At 55.5% G+C, this 19392-nt stretch overlaps 1 protein-coding gene across 1 annotated transcript; it reads left to right on the top strand.

The window, feature by feature from the left end:
• Positions 1-6887: 6887 nt before the first annotated feature.
• Positions 6888-18841, top strand: CACNG8 (calcium voltage-gated channel auxiliary subunit gamma 8). Its single transcript, XM_054587249.1, has 4 exons — positions 6888-7077; positions 15408-15491; positions 16570-16710; positions 18093-18841. Exons 1-4 carry the CDS (start codon positions 6903-6905, stop codon positions 18839-18841), a joined length of 1149 nt encoding a protein of 382 aa, XP_054443224.1. The 5' UTR covers positions 6888-6902.
• Positions 18842-19392: the final 551 nt, after the last annotated feature.

Here is a 19392-nt window from a genome sequence, read left to right as displayed (position 1 = left end):
AACAGACATGAAAACATATGTCCCCGCAAAAACTTGTACATGAATGTTCATGGCAATGCTACAACAGCCAAAACATGGAAATAACCCAAATATCCAGTGGAAAATAAAACGTAGTCTATTTGTAAAATGGAATGTTATTAATAAAAGGAAATAAAGTTCTGAGACCTGCAACAACACGGGTGGATCTGGAAAGCATTATGCTGAGAGAAGCCAGTCACTAACGAGCATTCTGTTTATACTAAGTGTCCAGAACAAAAACATCTATACAGGGAGAAAGTGGGTTAAAGGTTGCCCAGGGCTGGGGTGTGTGTGGGGAGACTGGCTGACTCTGGGGTGTGTGGTCTCTCCTTGGGCTTGTGAAAATGCTCCAAGATGGATTGAAAGTTGGTGGTTGCGCTATCCTATGATTATAGTTAAAAGCCATTGAATTGTACACTTTAAGTGGGTGAATCGTGTGGTATGTGGATTCTATCTGAATAAAGCTGTTACAAAAAAAGAAGAGATGCGCTTGGAAACAAGAAATCATGACATAAGTCTGTTGCTTAATGTCACCAAATTAACCAACAGCAGATCTAAAAATATTTCTATGGGGAGGAAAAGAGGGAAAAGTCAAGTCCAGGTGAGTTAAGTCCTTCTCTATCAGAGGGAAAGAAAAAAATAATCTATAATGCTGACTAATCCGGAAGATAATTATTTAGGGATGCAGAGTCAAGTAAGAGAAGGAACAACTACAAACATTAAAAGGCTTTCCAGTAAGGAAAAGATCCGAGCTGGAGCAGATGGAATTCCCTTTATTACAAGCTCTTGTTTCTGGCATCTAGAGGGTGGGGCCCAGGGGCGCCATCCCAGGTGCTGCTGTGCACAGGACCGCCCCCACCACGGATCATTGATGCCAATCGTTCCAAGGCTTAGCCCTGGCCGGGTAGCTCAGAGGGTTAGAACGTTGTCCCAACACCCCCAGGGTTGTGGGGTTCCATCCCCAGTCTGGGCACATACAAGAATCAACCAGTGAATGTATGACTAAGTGGAACAACAAATCGATCTCTCTCTCTCTTTGCCCCCCTCACCCCTTTTCTCTCTCGCTCTCTAATATCAAGAAACAAAAATTTGAAAAAAAAGTTCTTCCCTGGCAGATGGTAGGAGCGTCACCCCGTAAACCTAAAAGTCGTGGGTTCAATTCCTGAGTTCAGTTCCCTGTCAGGGTACAGGCCTGGGTTGCCGGTTGGTCCCGGTCGGTTGGGAGGCAACCAATGGATGTTTCTCTCTCTCTGTCTTCAGTGGGTATATCCTTGGGTGAGGATTTAAAAAAATAATAATAAAAATAATAAAATCTTAAAAAACTAGTCCCAAGGTTTAGACATCCTGGCTGATTTTATTACCTTGTAGTTGTTTCCATTCTTTGAATGTATCTGTTTCTGTTGTTTATTTTTAGTTCTCTCATTTAGGACAGAAGCAACCCCCACCCCCACCCACCTCACCGAAGAACAGAGAGGCAGTCAGCCTTGACTCTGATTTCCACTGCTCCCATGCAAATCGCTCAGAATCTGTGATATCAGCACTTAATTTATATCAGTTCCCATTATTGTCCGCAGCTGTATTTCTCTCCTGGCGGAGGAGCAGAGGCGGAACGAATGTTTCTCAGGCGAGTGAATTCCAGGCCCCTTCCCTTGAGGCTGGCGTTTCTGCGCTGCTAAACCAGGGGTATCCGAACGCTCCCCTAAACTCCTCTCCTGAGTAAGTAAGCTGACCTGCAGACATTCCAGTGGAAATCTGAGCTCCTCTAGGCGAGGTGATTGGATGGGTGGGGAACGCAGGTTATCTCTGGCTTCCGCCAGCCCCCGAAACGGCAGGAGCTGGCCCAGGAAAGGCTGGTTAAGCGGCTCTGAAGTTCGCCTGTGGCGGGCCACACCGGCGACCACCACGGACAGCCTGCTTCACCTCGAGGTCCAGGTGAAGGTGGGCAAATCACAACCGTCTCCCAGCCTCAGTCTGCTCACCTATGATATGGGAACGTGCGTGCCCATGGGCAAGGATACTGGAAGAATTTCGCGAGACCACAAAGTGTTGCAACCTGCCTAGCCCAAGGCTCCGGCCTGTCTAGCTTCTCATGTTTGATAGCATGAGCAGAAGGACACGGCTCTGGAATAACTGTGTGCCTAGACCAGCTTGCAGAGCCACCTTTTCACATCAATGTCTCATTTAATTGGAGGCAGTTTGGTCCCCATTATACCGGGAAGAGAGGAAATGTTTTGCCCGAGGTCACGCACAGGGGCGTCTCCAAGATCTGAACCCAAGACCAAACTTTCTGGTCTCATCTGATTTTTTTTTTCCTTCCCTTGAGTTGTCTCGCTCCCTCCCCACCCAACACCAGACGGATATCTTTCAGATTTCTTCCCACCCAAGCTCCTTGCATCCTACTTTGCTCCTCCCTCTCAGCCCCATCTTGGGGGAAATCAAACTCTTTGAGTTCGAGTTGAGTAAGGGATAAGAAAAAGAATTTGTTGGTGCAACTCAAAGGGCTTGCTGTGCTTGTAAATGTAATATAATTTTATTTTCAGGGGATCTTTGCCCTTGCCACTTGGGGGGGGTGTAGTGGTGGGGGTGGGAAGGCACTGGGAGGTCGCGCTTTTCCTAGGATTTCGGAAAGGGTCGAGCTCCTGGGGTCCTTTTTAAAAAGGCCCTCCCCTCATTTCCGGCCGCTGTTGCCAGCCTTGGCTGGGCGCCTGGATCCTGTTGCTATGACGACAGGAAGAGGCGGTGGCGGCTGCAAGCGATGCTGTGGAGAGATGGAGGCTAGTGGGGGTGGGGGTGGTGGCTTTGAATTGGGGATGGGGGTAGGGATCAGGGGCCGGGGATGCGGGCGGGGGAGGAGGCAGGGGTGCCCTTTCTCCCTGACCTCCCTCATTGCTCTGAGCCGGGCCCCTCTCCGACGTTTCTCCACCTTCCTTTTGATGCCTCCTCGGTCTCTATCTCTGTCTCTCGGTCCTTGGGTCTCTCTCTTTCCCAGTCACAGCCTCGCTCCATCTGTCTCTCTCTCTTTGGGTCTCTCTCTTTTCTTCTGCACCTGCTTTTCCGTCTCCAGGCTCCTTCTGCCACTCAGAACCCTCTCCCCTAAATTTCTCTAATTCATTCTCATTCTCATTCTCATTCCCTCTCTCTCTCTCTCTCTCTCTCTCTCCTTTTCTCTTTCTAAAGCATACCTCTCTCTTGCCCCATCCCCAATTCCTCTTCCCCCTGTACTCCCCCCCCCCCCCCCCGTCTCTCTCTGTCTGTCTTTCCCCATCTGTCTCTCCTCCCCCTCTCTGGATGACTCTCTCTCAGTCTCTTCTTTCCTTCTGTTACCCAGACCCTCCCCCCTATCCTCTCCCTTACCCCAGCCCTCCCCCATCCCCCACCTTCCCCCAGTCTCTTGGTTTCTCTCTTTGGGTCTCTGTCTCTATTCCCTTCTCTCTCTGGATATTTCTCTGTGTGTGTGTGTCTCTCTCCAACTTCCTCCTGCTCCCAGCCGCTGCCTCCCCCAAATTTCTCCCTCCCCCATTTCTGTTTCCCAGTCTCCGGGTCCCTTTCCGCTTCTCCGTGCCTCTCTCCCTCCCTCTCTGGGTCTCTCTCCTCTTCCCCAGCTTCCTTCTGGCACCCAGACCCTGTCCCCCCCAGTTATTTTCCTCCCCATCTCTTCTCCGTGGCTCCCCCGTCCTCAGCGGTTCCCCCTCCCCCTCCCTCCCTCCTCCCTCCCTCTCTCGTCCTCCAGCTCCGCACTTTACCCAGCGACACGAGAACCAAATTGTCTCCTCACCTTTTTTCCCCCCCTATCCCGACCCCCCCCCTGGGGCCCGAGCTCAGAGCTGCCCCTCAGCCTCCTCTCCCACCTCAACAGCCCCCTCTCCCATACGCCTCCTCATCTCCACCCCCCCCACCAGGTCGGACGCCTGGGTCCCTCGCTGCTGGGGGAGGGGAGCAGCGAGAACTGGGAGCCACAAGGGTGTTTCTGGGGGGGTGCCGACAGGGGGGCTCAGCGTCCCCTCCCCAGTGCATCGGAGAGTTGACCTATCGTTCACAGAGGTGAGACAGATCTTTTTATTAATCGGAGGTGGGTGGATGTAGCCTGAAGCTTCTGTGACCCCCCTCATCCTGGAAGGAAGGAGCTGGTCCCCTCCAGAGGGAGAGGGGACGGTAACCCCTGTCACATCCAGAGGCTTTAGAATCGGGGGGTTCCCTTCTCCCTCCTCCTCTGCTGCCGCGGACAGAGGGACTAAAGGAACCGTCCCTAAAGCCAAACAGATTGTCCCCCACATCGATAAAACGGAAGATCTTCCAATCTTTTTTCCGATGGAGAATTTCCCTCATTTGCCCTGTTTCCGTCCCCTGCTGACCCCAGGCTGTAGGGGCCCCCGCACAGGAAGGGGGATCTGCTGGGGTCACAGGCTCACCCAGGTGGAGGCAGAAATGTGCTAGGACAGTGGAGGGGCCGCCGCCGCCGGCGAGGGGCGCAGATGGGGGAGGAGAGGCCCAGAGACCAGAGGAGAGGAAACTCGGCGGCGTCTGCCTGGAGAGTAGGGAGGGGAAGGGGCCCGCGCCCAGGGCAGGGAGGCCGGGGGTGTCCAGCGCCGGATGAATGGGACCAGGTAGGGGCTGCGTGTGGGCAGGCGGGAGCCGCGATGGGGGAGGGAGCACGTGTGTGGGGCCCTGGGCCCAGTTGCCATGGAGACACCCCCCCTGACAACCTTTTCCAGCAGCCCCTGGGAGCAGACCCAGTGGGGGCTCCCCCGCTGATGGGGGTGGAAGAGGCCAAGGTCACCCTGGTGCCGGGACCCAGCCTGGCTTTTCCCCTCCTCTGTGGCCTCCAGGCTCCTAAGTCCGCCGGGGGTTTGGGGAGGAAGTCTAGGGAAGAGGGAGCGGTGGAGGCAGGTAAGGGGCACGCACCTGGGAGAGGCGGGTCGGCGGGGCTGGGGGCGTGGCGGTGGGACTGCCCGCGGCGAGGGAGCGGAATGGGCCCGGGAGGGGGGCGGGGGGGGGGGGGAGGGTATTGCTGCCGGAGAGAGTTGTAGTCTGTGTGCACCCCGTCTGCCTCGGGGCCCGGTCTGTGGGATTCGGAAGCAAATGCGTGTACGGGTTCTGTTCCCGCACAGGTGGACTAGCAGGGGGCGTCCTGGGGTGTTCCCAAGAAGGGGAGCCTGGGGGGCATGCGGGGGGTCTTCCTGAGTAGGTGAGACGCTGCGTGTGCGGGTCAGTGGGTGGAGGAAGAGGGCCCAGCGAGAGGGAGTCTTCACGGTGCAAGAGAAGTGGGACAGAGGGTGGGGGGAGTTCTTCCCGCGTGAAGAGACGGCGGGGGGTCCAGTGGGGTGGGGAGACCCAGACTGGGGGGTCCATGTTGCGCCACGAGGTAACGAGGGCTACCCTGGGGAGGCCGAGTCAGTGGGAGATGGCGGAAGGGCAGTGGAATGGGGTGGCGGGTGTTGCGTGGGGTGCGGGGGGGGATTTCCTTGGACAGCAGTGGGCGCGCGGGTCCGACCTGGGGAGGTCCTGCGTGGAGAGGACCTGGGGGTCGGCAGGAAGGGACTCCTGTGTGTAGGAAAGGCCATGAGCTCATGGAGGGAATTTTTCTTAATGGAGAGGAGGCAAGGGATGGTCGTGTTGAGTTTGTCTAAGTTGTAGCGATGGTGGGGGCCCGATGCGGGAGACTCCTTCCAGCAAAGCCAAGAGGGGGTGGTTTCTTGAGTCAGAGACCTCCTGGGGGGGTGGGGTAGTCCGAGGGGGCTCGGTAGGAGCTGTTAGAAGGGGTGTGATGGAGACGGAGGCGGGGTGGCATTCTCCTAAACCCGGGGAGCTGATGTGGTGGGTGTCGGTCGCCCATCAAAATCCCCTGGGCAGCCGTGAAAAGCCAAGATTCCCTGGGCTACCCCAGAGCAGACCCACCCCAGCAACATCTCCTCCGTTGGGACTCAGGTGTCCCTTCTTCAAAGGTCCTCTGGTGACCTTCCCGAGGTGGGTTGCACCCTTGGTCCAGAGAGAGAAAGGGGTCTGCGTGGGGAAGGGGGTTCCAGGCAGAGGAGCCTGTGTTTGGGGGTGGGGGTTGGTGGCAACCACGTGGCTCTTTGCAGTTGTGCAAACAGTGAGGGTTCCTGGGGAAGACTTTTCCTGGCGCCGAGAAGACATTGCGAGATTTGTATTTCTTGAGTAGAGGACGTCGTAGGCGAAGAGGGGGGGCTAGCAGGGAAGAGAGCGAGAAGCCTTGTCTGAGGAGAACGGTGAGGGGGGTCTTGGAGGATGAGGGAGGGAAGGGGGGTGTCTTTGGGCCGAGGAAGCTCTGGGGCTGGAGTGGAGAATGCGTTTTTTTCTGGTGAGGACAGTGACCAGAGGGGAGGAGCTGGGGGGGGGGCCTGGCGGGGGCCCTAGAGCGTCAGGGAGGGTGGGGGGAATCCTTGGGGTGGGATTCATGGGAAGACCTTCCTCAGAAGAGGCAGACTTTGTCACTGAAAGGGAGGCCGTGGGAAGCGCAGTGGAAGGACTTTGTTCACCAGAGGAAATGGTGGGCTTCTTTTTTTGGGGGGGGGGGCCAGGGTGGCCGGGGAGGTCGTGGTGCCCCCTAACCCTTTCTCTCGCTCCCTGCCCTCCGCCAGCTGGTGACCATGGCTGCCCTCTGACCCCTCCCGGCCAAGCCTCGCTCTCGCCACTCCTTCCCAGCCTCCCGGGGCCCAGGCCCCCCACTTCTGCCTGCGCTGTGACCCCCCCCAGCCGCCGGCACGGCCCCGCCCCCGCTGCCCCGGTGGTGGCCTACGGCCCCCCGGCTGCCCGTGGTCAAACTGGAGTCGCTGAAGCGCTGGAACGAAGAGAGGGGCCTCTGGTGCGAGAAGGGGGTGCAGGTGCTGCTGACCACGGTGGGCGCCTTCGCGGCCTTCGGCCTCATGACCATCGCCATCAGCACCGACTACTGGCTGTACACGCGCGCCTTCATCTGCAACACCACCAACCTCACGGCCGGCGACGAGGGCCCCCCCCACCGCGGGGGCGGCTCCTCCGAGAAGAAGGACCCCGGCGGCCTCACCCACTCGGGCCTCTGGCGGATCTGCTGCCTGGAAGGTAGGTGAGGCCGCTGCGCGTACCCTGCCGCCCTCCCCAGCCTCTCGCTCTCCTGGCATCCGGGCCCTGGCCTGAACGCCCCCCCCAGGGTGTACCCTCCACGGCTTCTCTCTCTCACACCCTGCCCCAGCTCTCTGGCTGCCCCCCTCTTTTGCTCCGCTCCTCACCTCCCCCATCCCTTCGCCTCACTTTGGTTGTTTCTCCCCTTCGACATCCTGGACATCCTGCCGACTGGCCTTTTGTCAGGCTGTCCCTCTGCTCGCGCCTGTCACTCCTTCTCCTCCTGCCCCCGCTCCGGGCCAGGGTGTCCTGCAACCTCGCACTGTGGCCACGGTCCTCCCTCGTCCTCCGATGGCTCTGTGTCATCCTCCCTGCGCATAAGCCTGCCTTCTCCTCTTCCTCCTCCCACGCCTCATTCCTCTCGGAACCTCTTCTCCCCATCTCTGTTTTCTCCCTCAGCGGGGAAAACCTTCCTCCCCTTTCACCTCAGGCCCCACCTCTGGGCCTCCCAGCCGGGCCCCGCAGGTAGCAGGAAGCACTGGGACTAGCTATCCCAAAGCTCCCCCTTTGGAACCAGAAATGCCCCCTTTCTTTTTCCCCATCCTTTCCTCTCTTGTTCGGCTGAGCGCTCAGGAGGAGCAGGGAATGTTACCGTCTGGTTTAATCCTCTGAGCTGGGTGTCGCCCGTCTGGTCTGGAATGAGGACGCTGAGGCTCAGAGAGGTGAAGTCACTAGCCCGCGGTCACCCAGCTGTGGCCAGGGCAGAGCCAAGAGAACTCAGGTCCGATGGATGGGGTTTGCAGAGAGGCTTGGTGTGGCATGTGGAGTGTTTAAGTCTGAAACCAAAATCCGAATCGGTTGCCAACACTTAAAAATAGGAAAGCATCACGATGGAAATCTGATTTCTGGCTGCTTTGGAACTAGCGCAAAACTGACAGGGGGTCTGCGGTGGCCATGGCTGGCCGGGTCCGAGTAGCAGCTGCTTCTTCAGGTAGCACATGGGGGGGAGGTGTCCATGTCTTCACAGCCACCTCCCGTCCCTCTCGCCTCCTATCCCGTCCACTTCTCACATGACGTAACTTTCTTCCTCCTGTGGGCATTGGACTTCAGGTTCACTCGCTGAGCGGCCGGCACAGTGCACGCAGGCCGGCTTGCATCCTGAAACCCCTGGGACAGCGTGGGGCATAGAGTAAGAATGCCATCCGTCCGTCCATCCGACCGTTCATTCATTCAACGACCAATATTGATGAACTTTTTCCTGTGTGTAAGAGGGGACTCTTCTTGATTCTGGGGCTACAACAGTGAGAGGGGAAAAAAAAAAAAGACAAAGACAGAGGAAACGTATTCCTGTTTTTACATGTTTTATATTCTAGAAGGAGAGACAGATGATAAAAGAGATCACCCAATAAAACATTTAGGGTGTTAGACAGAGCTCAGTGCCGAGATGGATGTGTGAGGGACATGTGTGTAAAATTGTCTAGGAGACGTCGCAGGCGACACGCAGTGGAGGTTCAAAGGAAGTGAGAGAACAGCCCCGTGGCTGTCTGGAGGAACAGGCTTCGGGCTGTAGAAAGAGCCAAAGCAAAGGCCCTGGGGTAGGACCAGGGGGAATGGTGAGGCGGGGAAGGTGGAGAGGCTGGGGCGGAGGGAGTGAGGGGCCCATGGTGAGAGGGGAGTCAGCGGTCAGAGAGATAACAGGACCCAACTGGAGACCTAGCCCACAACACAAGCCTGTGGCCGAATCGGGATGGAACCGGTGACTTGTCGGTTCGCAGGAGGGTGCCCAACCCACTGAGCCGCACCAGTCAGGGCCATATCAGAGGCTCTTTTTCTTCTTTTTTCTTTTTAAAAAAATTTTATTATCTGTATTTTACAGAGAAGGGAAGGGAGGGGGAGAGAGAGGGAGAGAAACATCGATATGTGGTTGCCTCTCGCACGCCCCCAATGGGGAACCTAGCTCACAACCCAGGCCTGTGCCCTGGCTGGGAATCGAACCGATGACCCTTTGGTTCACAACCGGCACTCAGGCCACTGAGAGCAGAGGAGGGAGACGAGCTGACTTCGATTTGAACAGGATGGCTCTTGCTGCTGTGTTGGGAAACAGGAGAGAGCAAGCAGGAGAAGGCGTGTTGGGGGCGGAGTGCTAGAGTTTGGCCAGTGGTTTGAAATCAGACCCGAGTCCGAAGCTACGACGGCAGTGAGAATCACTGCTCTGAGGCTGTGTCCTGAGTACCTGAGAATGGGGTGGGGGGAGGGGGACGTGTTCATAAGGTATAACAGCAGGTACTTTATTTTTTTTTCTGTCATCTAATTTATTATAAGGAGGGTTATCGCGAGCTTAGTTTTGGACATGTTAAACTTAAACTATTTATTTTAGAGGGAGAGGAAAGGAGAGAGGTAGAGAAATGTTGATTTGTTGTTTTGAGCATATTTATCCATTCATTGGTTGCTTGTGATATGTGCCTTGACGGGGGATTGAACTAGCAACCTTGGCATATTGTGATGACGCTCTAATGAACTGAGCTACCAGGTCAGGGCTGGACATGGTAAATTGAACCTGCCTATTAGTGATGCCACCTAGGACAGGGGTCAGCATGGTAAAAACCCTGTAATGTGTCACGTACTCAACATTTAAGGCTTTGCGGAGCCTAGTCTTAGTTTCAGGGGTCACAACCACCCCTGAAAACAACCAGAGACGACACGTGAGTTCATGGCCGTGGCGGCGTTCCTCACTTACAGCCACTGATATCTGAAATTTCATGTCATTTTCACGTGCCACAGAATAGTCTCTCTTGATATTTTTTCAGTCCCTTCAAAAATACAAAACCCACCCTTCGCTGGGTGTGGCCCTTCGGGGCCGCAGCCAGCAGTCCCCTGATCTAGCCTGTCAGCAATGCGATCTGAGGCCAGAGTTCAGAGCACACTCTGGGCTGGAGACACAAATCGGGGGTCACGGCACATGAACACATGAGGTCCCCTAGAGAATGAGAAGAGACAAAAGCCGAAAAATTAGTCGAGGGGCTGCTGCCTGAGCTGGCCCATAGCCCACGATTGCAAGGCCGTCAGAGAGACAAGCAGCAGCCGGCAAGAGAGCTGAGAAAGGAGTGGCCACAGGGGTTTGGGCAAAATGAGGCGAGTGCGTGTCCAGGGGGCCAAAGGAAGGAAGTGTTTCCTGTAGGGAGCACGTGCAGGCTGGCTTGGTTGTTACCGTCATTCACTTACCACTGAGAGCTCTCGAGACCCCTCTGCTGTCTGTGTTATTATATCCCCATTTGCTGGAAATGGAAGCAGAGGCTCAGGAGGTGAAGTGACTTGCTCAAGGTCATACGGCTAATATGCAGGAGAGTCTGGATCTGAATGTAGCTCTGTTTTGTTTCCTAAGGAGAACAAAGCAATGTGTCCACCAACCTCCAGCCCGCCAAGGATGCAGGAGGGTAGAAACTGGTCCCTCGGCCCGGGCTGGGAGGTTCGGTTGGTTGGAGCGTGGTCCCAGGCACAAAAACGTCGTAGGTTTGATCCCCTGTCAGAGCACATAGGTTGTGCGTTCAGTCCCCAGTGGGGGCACATATGGGAGACAAGTGATCCATGCTTCTCTCTCACATTGATGTTTCTCTCTCTTTCAAATCAATAAATATACCCTTGGGTGAGAATTTAAAAAGTAAAGAAAAAGAAAAAGAAACTGGTCCCCATGAAGCACTTCCTCCCGAAGGTGCCCCAGGTATTCTTGAGGTGCACCCCCACCTCTGAGAGATGCGGTTGGGTTCACCTCCTGCGTGCCAGGCACAGCAGGGTGACCTTGGACCACATATTTAACCTCTCTGTGCCCATTCCTTCATCAGTGAAATGGGGATTAGAAGGCCCCCTAACCACATTGTTATGGGGAAAGTCAATTAGTTAGCGTGTGGGAAGCATTTAAAAGGCCAACAGGCACAGCTCTGACCCGGGTAGTTCAATGGGTTGGGTGTCACCCTGCAAACCTAAAGGTCACCTGCTCAGTTCCTGTTCTAGGCACATGCCTGGGTTTCTGGCCAGGTCCCTGTTCGGGGCACGTGCAAGGGGAAACCGATCCATATTTCTCTAGCACGTCGGTGTTTCTCTCCCCTTCTTTCTCCCTTCCTTCCCCTCTCTCTAAAAATAAACTTTAAAAAGGCTGGCAGGCACCCAGTGAGGGCTAGATGATGTAGTTTATGTTTTGTTGTTCTTACTATTATTCAGAATTCAGGTGATCCCGAATCTGCCCCCCGCCCCGCCGTTTGGTAATCGGGAAGTCCCAGCCTGTCTCCCAGCACTGCCCACAGAAACAGCACACGAGCTGCTTATACGATGTAAAGTTTTCTAGTAGGTACATTAAAACAAGTAAATAGGAAAAGGTTCAATGACTGTAATTTATACAATAAAAATTGTACATTCACATGAAGGTTAACAATATATTTTATGTGACCAAGCAGAGCCAAAGTATCATTTTAACATGTCATCAACATAAAAGATAATGAAATATTATGCTTTTCTTCATATTAAGTCTGAAATCAGTGAGTATTTTCCTCCACAGCTTGTTTCAATTGCCATGTTTCAAGGGCCCTAGAGCCACCGGCGCTGGTGGCACGTGATGGGTCCAGCCCCTGCCCGGGAAGCTCAGCTGCAGCCCCAGGTCCTCTGTTAGGACACAGTGACCTGGTCCCAGAGACCATTTATTCCAGCCGCTGTCCAAAGGCTCTGCGCTCAGCACTTTGCCTGCCTTATTATCTCATTGAGTCCTCCCAACTGCGCCAGGAAAAGGTATTATTATGGCTTGTGTTTGTCAGGGCAGGAAGCTGATGGCCAGAAAGGGGAAGTGAGTCAGCCGCATGGCTCTGCGACACGCAATGGGCAGAGCGGGCTGGAACGACTTCTGCACATGTCCTCACCTCACCTGCTCCTCCTTCACAGCGATGCAGGCAGGTCCTGGGGGAGACGCGGGTACCCATCGCCATCTCTGCACCCGAGAAGCTCCCAGCCCAGTCGGGTCATATGACGCACATCTAGTCCCGTAACTGTGTGTCCTGTGCCTGATTCTGTGTTTCATTGAATTCTTATCAAGCCTGATAAAGTTGTATCATCGTCCTCCTCTTTGGAGGAAACTGAGACTCATAGCCGCCAAAGTCACCGTGCTCCACAGCCCTCAGTCCGCTGGCCTCTGAAGCCCAGCTGCTCCTGCACCTCCTCCCATGAGTTACCATCCACGTGGGACCCAGCAGCCTCTTCAACTCCATGCCTCATTTTCCTTATCTGTAGAGCAGGGGGGACTGTTATTGCCTTGTCCCCGTAGGGTTTGTCCTGAGCACTGGGTAGGTCGCTCCCTGTCAATGGCTTGGGGCAGGGCCCGGGGTGTGGGTGGCCCTCAGGAAGAGCTGTGTGGTTGTTACTGCTGCTGTCACCCCTGTTCTGCTCCAAGAGTCTATGTGCCCTGTGCTCTCCATGCTCAATCTCATTGACTTGTCATTAATGTGGTGAGCGAAGGCCTGGGAGCCCGTTCAGGGAAGGAGTCCTACTCGGCCCCCCACCTTACCTACCACACCGCAGTGAATGTGTTGATGGGTAAGAGTTTGCTCTTGAAAGTGTATGTACATTTATTCATTCAATCTTTTTTTAATTGTAAAACATGCCTAACATAAAGTTGATCCTTTTAGCCATTTTTAAGAGTGCTGTTTAGTGGTGTTAAGCACCTTCACTTTGTTGCACGATCGTTCCCGCCATCCCTCTCCAGAACTCTTTTTGTCTTGCAAAATTTCAAGGCGCTGTCCGCATTGCACAGCTTCCCATTTCCTCTTTCCCAGCTCCTGTCTTTCTAAATTTGTCTCCTCTATGCACCTGGTAGAAATGGAACCATACAGTGTTTGTGTTTCTGTGTTTGGCATATTTTACTTAGCATAATATCCTCAAGGTTCATTCATGTTGTTGAGCATGTCAGAATTCCCTTCCTTTTTACCGCTGAATAATATTCCAGTGACTGTGTATACCACATTTTATCCATTCCTCCATTGATGGACACTTGTGAATAATGCTGCTGTGAAAATGGGAATACCAATATTTCTTAGAGACCCTGGTGTCAATTATATTGAGTGTATACCGCAAAGTGAAGTTACTGGATCATATAGTCATTCTGTTTTTTAAATTTATTTTTCTTTTTTTTTTTGTGGTTTTATTTGTTTATTTTTAGAGATAGGGGAAAGGAGGGAGAAAGAGAGGGAGGGAAAGATCAATGTGAGGCTGCCTCTTGTGTGCCCCCTACTGGGTACCTGGCCTTCAACCCAGGTGTGTGCCCCGACTGGGAATCGAACCAGCGACCCTTTGGCTCGCAGGTTGGCACTCAGTCCACTGAGCCACACCAGCCAGGGCCCAATCATTCTTTCATAAAAAATATTCATCAGGCACTTACATGTATTAGGCATTGTTCCAGGTGCTAGGGATACAGTGGTGAACAGTCCATACGCTTACATTCTAGAAAGACAAACTGCTGTCTTTTTGAATCTGCTTCTACCACCCATCAGCTTTGAACTGATGAACCCTTTCTGTGCCTCTGTTTTCCTCATCTGGACAATGGGTATGTCTACTAATAATGACTGAACACTTAATTGTGATGCAGGCAAAGTACTAAATCTCTACCTGAATCCAATCCTTAGCACATCCCCATGACGTAGGTCTTATTGTACCCTTTTTTATCGGTGAAGAAACTGAAGCAAATTGAGCTAAGTAATGCCAACAGGTCACAGAATAAGGACGCGATAGAGAGCCGCTTCATTATCAAGCAGTGGGACTCAGACTTGCAATGTCTGCTCACTGCACGACACCAATAACATTACCTATTTCATGGGACTCTGGGGAACTCCAGATGAGTTCATTCGCCTAGAAAGCACTTAATGCTGGCTCTTAACGGAATTACTTTCTGTCTTACAGTTCTTCCCAATCCTTGTCTTTACCCCCATTCCTTCCCGGGCCATCTTCTACCTTGAATCCTGCCTTTTGCTATCCTTCTCTCATTTCTTTGACACCCATTACTTTAAAATCTTTTTATCTATTGATTTTACAGAGAGAGGGAGCAGGGGAAAGAGAAAACTTCTTTGTTGTTCCACTTATCTATGCATTCATTGTTTTTTTTCCTCTATGTGCCCTGTCCGAGGACGGAACCTGCAACCTCGGCGTATTGGGAGGACACTATAACCAGCTGAGTTAACTAGGGCTGGACTCCCATTTTTTGAGGCCTCCTTTGTGCCAGGCAATGCTAGGAACACGGAGGAAACCGACCCTATGTGCCCCCACAACACACACACACACACACACACACACACACACACACACACACTGCCTTGTAGAAACCCTCAGCTTGATAACAAGAAGGTAATAACTCAGCCTGATGCATGCCAGAAAGGGGGCAGCACAGGGAGCAGATGCAGCCCAGAGCGGGAATCGAACCCAGCGTTAGTGGGAGGAGTGAGTGCGCATGCGAGTGCCCGAGCCCAGGAAAAGCTTCCTCAAGGAGGCACCCTGTGACCTGCCCACTTGCAGGGTAAGTTTTCTTCAGTGAAGAATGTGAGGGGAGTGTTTCACAACCTGGAGTTAGGTGCCTGGAGAACAGAGGAAACAAAATGTATTTCTACTTATTTACATAGCAATCTCAAGCTACGTGTTAGAATGGGAACCGTTCCCAAAGGGGGTGTGAGGTCCGGGGACTGAGGATGGGGGTCTGGGGTGGATGAGGCTGGCAGACCCCCCAGAGGCATGCCCCTCACATACATGCCTGTTTGCTCCAATCACTCCATCCCCCTGCCCGCGGGATTCCAGGTGAGACAATGAGAATCCCTCTCCTTACACGCAGAACTGAAGAGACTACAACTCTCATGAACCACCGGGGCTGCTCTCCCCGCAATTGGACTTAAGACGTTGTAGGGCCTCATGGGAGATGTAGTCTTTCTCGCCTTATGTGGCCGCCTTCGTTTTCCCACGCATGTTCAGACTCAAATTCGGACTTAAAAGGGCGCCTTGACATTGCCAAAACCAACGTCGTCTTATGGAGAAGGAAACACAAGGCCAGGGAGGCTGATGTCCTAGCCCAGGTTTCAGGGTCAACGTCCTTGAGGCCTTTTAGTGAGCTTTGGATGTTTTTTTTCTTTTCTATACTGGTGCCAGAGAGATTGCAAGTTTGTCCCAAGTGCCAGGACAGGCTCAGGAGCCAGGACTTTCTATCTCCCAATCAACCCGAGTTGGAGGCGTTGAGGGAAGGGGTGGAGCTTCTCTCACAGGGGGTTCACCCAACTCTTAAGCCCCCCAACACCACCACCTCCGTCCCCCTCCAGGGTTGAAAAGAGGCGTCTGCGTGAAGATCAACCACTTCCCGGAGGACACTGACTACGACCACGACAGCGCGGAGTATCTGCTCCGTACGTTGGGGTTGGGGACAGATTGGAGGGACTGCGGGGGGCCTGGGTGGCCGGGGTTGGCGGGGGCGGAGTGGGAGGGGGCGGGAGAGGGGGGGCAGTTAGATCGACATGCAGGGCGTGCCAGCTAATCCAAGTCAAGGCCCTGAGATCCTGTAGTCCCGGATTGGCTTAGTGGTTTCTCTCCCGCCCCCTCCTCTCACCTCGGGGCGGGCTGAGTGGAGATCCCGGGAGCTGATTGGCCGCCGTCTCGTAGTCGCTCTCTGGGCAGGGATTGGCCGCTGCGCCCGTGGGCTCTGAAGCAACCTGCGGTGCGGACTGGCCACTCTCGGGAGCGGGCTGGGGAAGCCTGCGATGCGATTGGTAGCTACTCCGAGAACGCGGCAAACCCTGAGTGATGATTGGCTGTGGCCGCCACGGGGCTCAGGAGTCTCAAAGTCTGTTTGCCTAGGGTTTGGGGGTGGAAGGGACTGCAGAAAGAGGGGGAGAGGAAGAGAGGAGGAACTCAGAGCTACACATGAAGCCAGACAGAAAAAGGGGGGATTGGCCGAGGGGAGGGAGAGAGAGCGCAAAGAGAAACCTAGAGAGTTAGATGAAGCCAGGCAGAAGGGAGGGGAGGAGGGAGAGAAATATTAAGAGGTTTGATAGAGGGAACTGGAGAAAAGAAATGCGCAGAAAGGGAAGGATCGTGCGAAAAGGGGAAAAAAGGAGGGAGGGACCCACGGAGAAATAGGAAAGTCCAGAGAAGGAGAGTAATTTAGAGAAATAAAAAGGGATATGTATATATATGCCAGGAGACAGAAAAATAGACCGAGGGAGAAAGAAAGAGTACAAAGTGGAAAGAGAAAGTGAAAATCTTACCGAGAAATAGAGAAATGCCTAAAAGGAGAATGAGGCAAGGAATGAAGTAGCCAGAGTACAGGCACAGTCGGAAAACGCGAGTGGGGAGGGTCAAGTGGAGGCGAAAGCAGACCCGACGCGCAGCGCGCGGGGGTGGGGAGGGCGCGCGGGCGGCCACGTCTGGCCGACCTGGCGCCCACCCCTTCGCTCGCTTCCCCCTCCTCTCCTTTCTCCCTCGTAGGAGTCGTCCGGGCCTCCAGCATCTTCCCCATCCTCAGCGCCATCCTGCTGCTGCTTGGGGGCGTGTGCGTGGCGGCCTCCCGGGTCTACAAGTCCAAGAGGAACATCATCCTGGGCGCAGGAATCCTGTTCGTGGCAGCAGGTGAGAGGCAGAGGGAGGGGGCGGCTGTCAGGGCGGCACACCTACGCCACCAGGAGTGTGTCTGTATGTGTGTGCAAAGCCACCCTGCCCTGGGCGCTCCCTGGGGCCCGGAACCTGCCTAGGCTCTTCCCAAACTCCATCGCCACACGCTGAGCAAGGAAAGTGTTGCCTTCGCGCCATTTACGGGGGAGTGAACCCAGCACAGACAGGTGTCTAGCGCCGTAACCGCGATGCGAGCAGTTTAGCTCCAGGGCCCCCGGTTCTGGTAACGGAACGGGAGGAGCTTGGGCCTTGAGACGTGATTGGGGTCTAGAAAGTAAAGGGGTGGGGCGGGGCCCAGGAAGACCTGGCCGCACAGTAAAGGGATTTGGTGCCGATGGGGAGGAGCCTGCTCTAGCGGGTGGAGCCTTGTGGTCTCCGTCCGGATACAGGAAGGGGCTGGTCCTGGGAAACCCTCCAGACCAACTCCAAGCGAGACATCTCATTAAGGGGTTGGACGCCCTTTCAGCCGGAAATGAGTCCTGCTGCGAAGTTGGGGGGGTGGGCCCCAGAGAAGGGGAAGGATTTACAATTAAGAGCTGGGGGTGCTTTGGGTATGGGTCAGTATCTGCAGAGGGCGAGGCTTGCTCGACCTGAGAGGAGCGCGACCTAGACCCACGACGGAGGTGGGGGGCGGGCGGTGTCGGGCAAGCTGGAGGTTGGATTCGAGTAGGCATGGGACCTGCTCTAATAAGGGCGAGTTTTAGACCAGCAGTGGGGGGGGCCTAGAAGAGATAACCAGACTGGGATGATAATCATAAAAGGAAGAGTTTGGAACAGCGAGGGTCAGGGCCGAGAGCCAGAGCGGGATTATTAAGCATTTAAACGAGCAGAAGGTGGGACCTAGGGGAAACCCAGGTGTATAACTGTAATAGTGATATTAGACCAATCAGAGTAGGGCTCGGACCACCCAGGGTGGGGTGTGGACTACGGGAGGTGTGGCTAAGGCTACTTGGGGGCGGGGCCTGGGCCAACCGGGGCGGAGTTTAGACAACCCGGGGGCGGGACTTGGACCGTCCTGAGTAGGGTCCGAGCCATTGAGACCGTGGGTTGGGGACCGTGAGCCCTTCTGGGATTGGAGTTTAGACCAGCCAGGGCAGCCAGGGCTGAGGCTATTTAGGGGTGGGATTAGACCTGACCGGTTAAGGTGTGGACCATTCGGGGCGTGTCCCTGGGGGCGAGGACTGACCCGCTGGGGAGTTGAGACCACCTGGGACAGGGCTCAGACCACTGGGGCGGGGCCTATACCTTCGAGGGGTGGAGCTTAGGCCTGTGGGGGCGGGACCGCAGGGCGGGCCGGGCCGGGGTGGCCTAGAGGCTCCCATCTGACCCTCCCTGCCTAGGCCTGAGCAACATCATCGGCGTCATCGTGTACATCTCGGCCAACGCGGGCGAGCCGGGCCCGAAGCGGGACGAGGAGAAGAAGAACCACTACTCGTACGGCTGGTCCTTCTACTTCGGCGGGCTGTCGTTCATCCTGGCTGAGGTGATCGGCGTGCTGGCCGTCAATATCTACATCGAGCGCAGCCGCGAGGCGCACTGCCAGTCTCGCTCGGACCTGCTCAAGGCCGGCGGGGGCGCGGGCGGCAGTGGCGGGAGCGGCCCCTCGGCCATCCTCCGTCTGCCCAGTTACCGCTTCCGCTACCGCCGCCGCTCCCGCTCTAGCTCCCGTTCCAGCGAGCCGTCGCCGTCGCGGGACGCGTCTCCCGGCGCCGCCGGGGGCCCGGGCTTCGCCTCCACGGACATCTCCATGTACACGCTCAGCCGCGACCCATCCAAGGGCAGCATGGCGGCGGGGCTGGCCGGGGCCGGCGGCGGAGGGGCTTTCGGCGGCGCGGCTGGGGGCGCGGGCGGCGGCGGCGGCGGCGGGGCGGGTGCCGAGCGGGACCGCGGGGGGGCGCCCGGCTTCCTCACGCTGCATAACGCCTTCCCCAAGGAGGCCGGTGGCGGCGTCACGGTCACGGTCACCGGGCCTCCCGCCGCCCCCGCGCCAGCCCCGCCCGCGCCCGCTGCGCCCGCCCCCGGGACCCTGGCCAAGGAGGCCGCCGCCTCCAACACCAACACGCTCAACAGGAAAACCACGCCGGTGTAGGGGCGCGCGGGGGGCGCCGGGGCGCGTGCGCGGGCGCGCGTGCAACAAGGCTGCCGGGAGTCGGGGGCGCCCCCTCCTTCCCGTGAGCGCGCTGGAGACTGCTTGGCCTTCCTCCCCGCGCCCCTTTCCCCCCGAGGCGTGGAGGAGCGCCCCCCACCCTCGAGTCAGGGACCCCAAGGGAGGGGGAAGGGAAGGAAAAGGAAGGAAAGGGAGTGGGCCGCGCGACGGAGCGTCCTGTTTTATTTATTTATTTATTTATTTTTGTGGGATTGGGTGGGGGAGGGCCTTGGTGTTTTTTGCAGTTTCGAGATGTTTTCTTTTTAATGTTTTGCTGTGTGCATGTGGTGGCCGGGCAGGGGGGAGGGAGGGACTCCCAGCCCAGCCCAACTCCTGGAGAGGGGCCCATAACACACAAATACAGTTACACCGACAAACTATATATATGCTCTATATAAAGAGACAGGTAAAGAGAAGGGATGTGGAGAGGCTGAGGGACAAGGCGTGGATGTGGACATTCATTCACTTTTCCGTTTGTTATTCCACAAGGGTTT

Source organism: Pteronotus mesoamericanus, unplaced genomic scaffold, assembly GCF_021234165.1.
Source record: "Pteronotus mesoamericanus isolate MK-2021 breed Mesoamerican mustached bat unplaced genomic scaffold, CSHL_Meso_final scaffold_1135, whole genome shotgun sequence".
NCBI classification, from domain to species: Eukaryota; Metazoa; Chordata; class Mammalia; order Chiroptera; family Mormoopidae; genus Pteronotus; species Pteronotus mesoamericanus.
The sequence above is the reverse complement of the archived record's forward strand: the minus strand, read 5'-3'. Positions and strand labels throughout refer to the sequence as shown.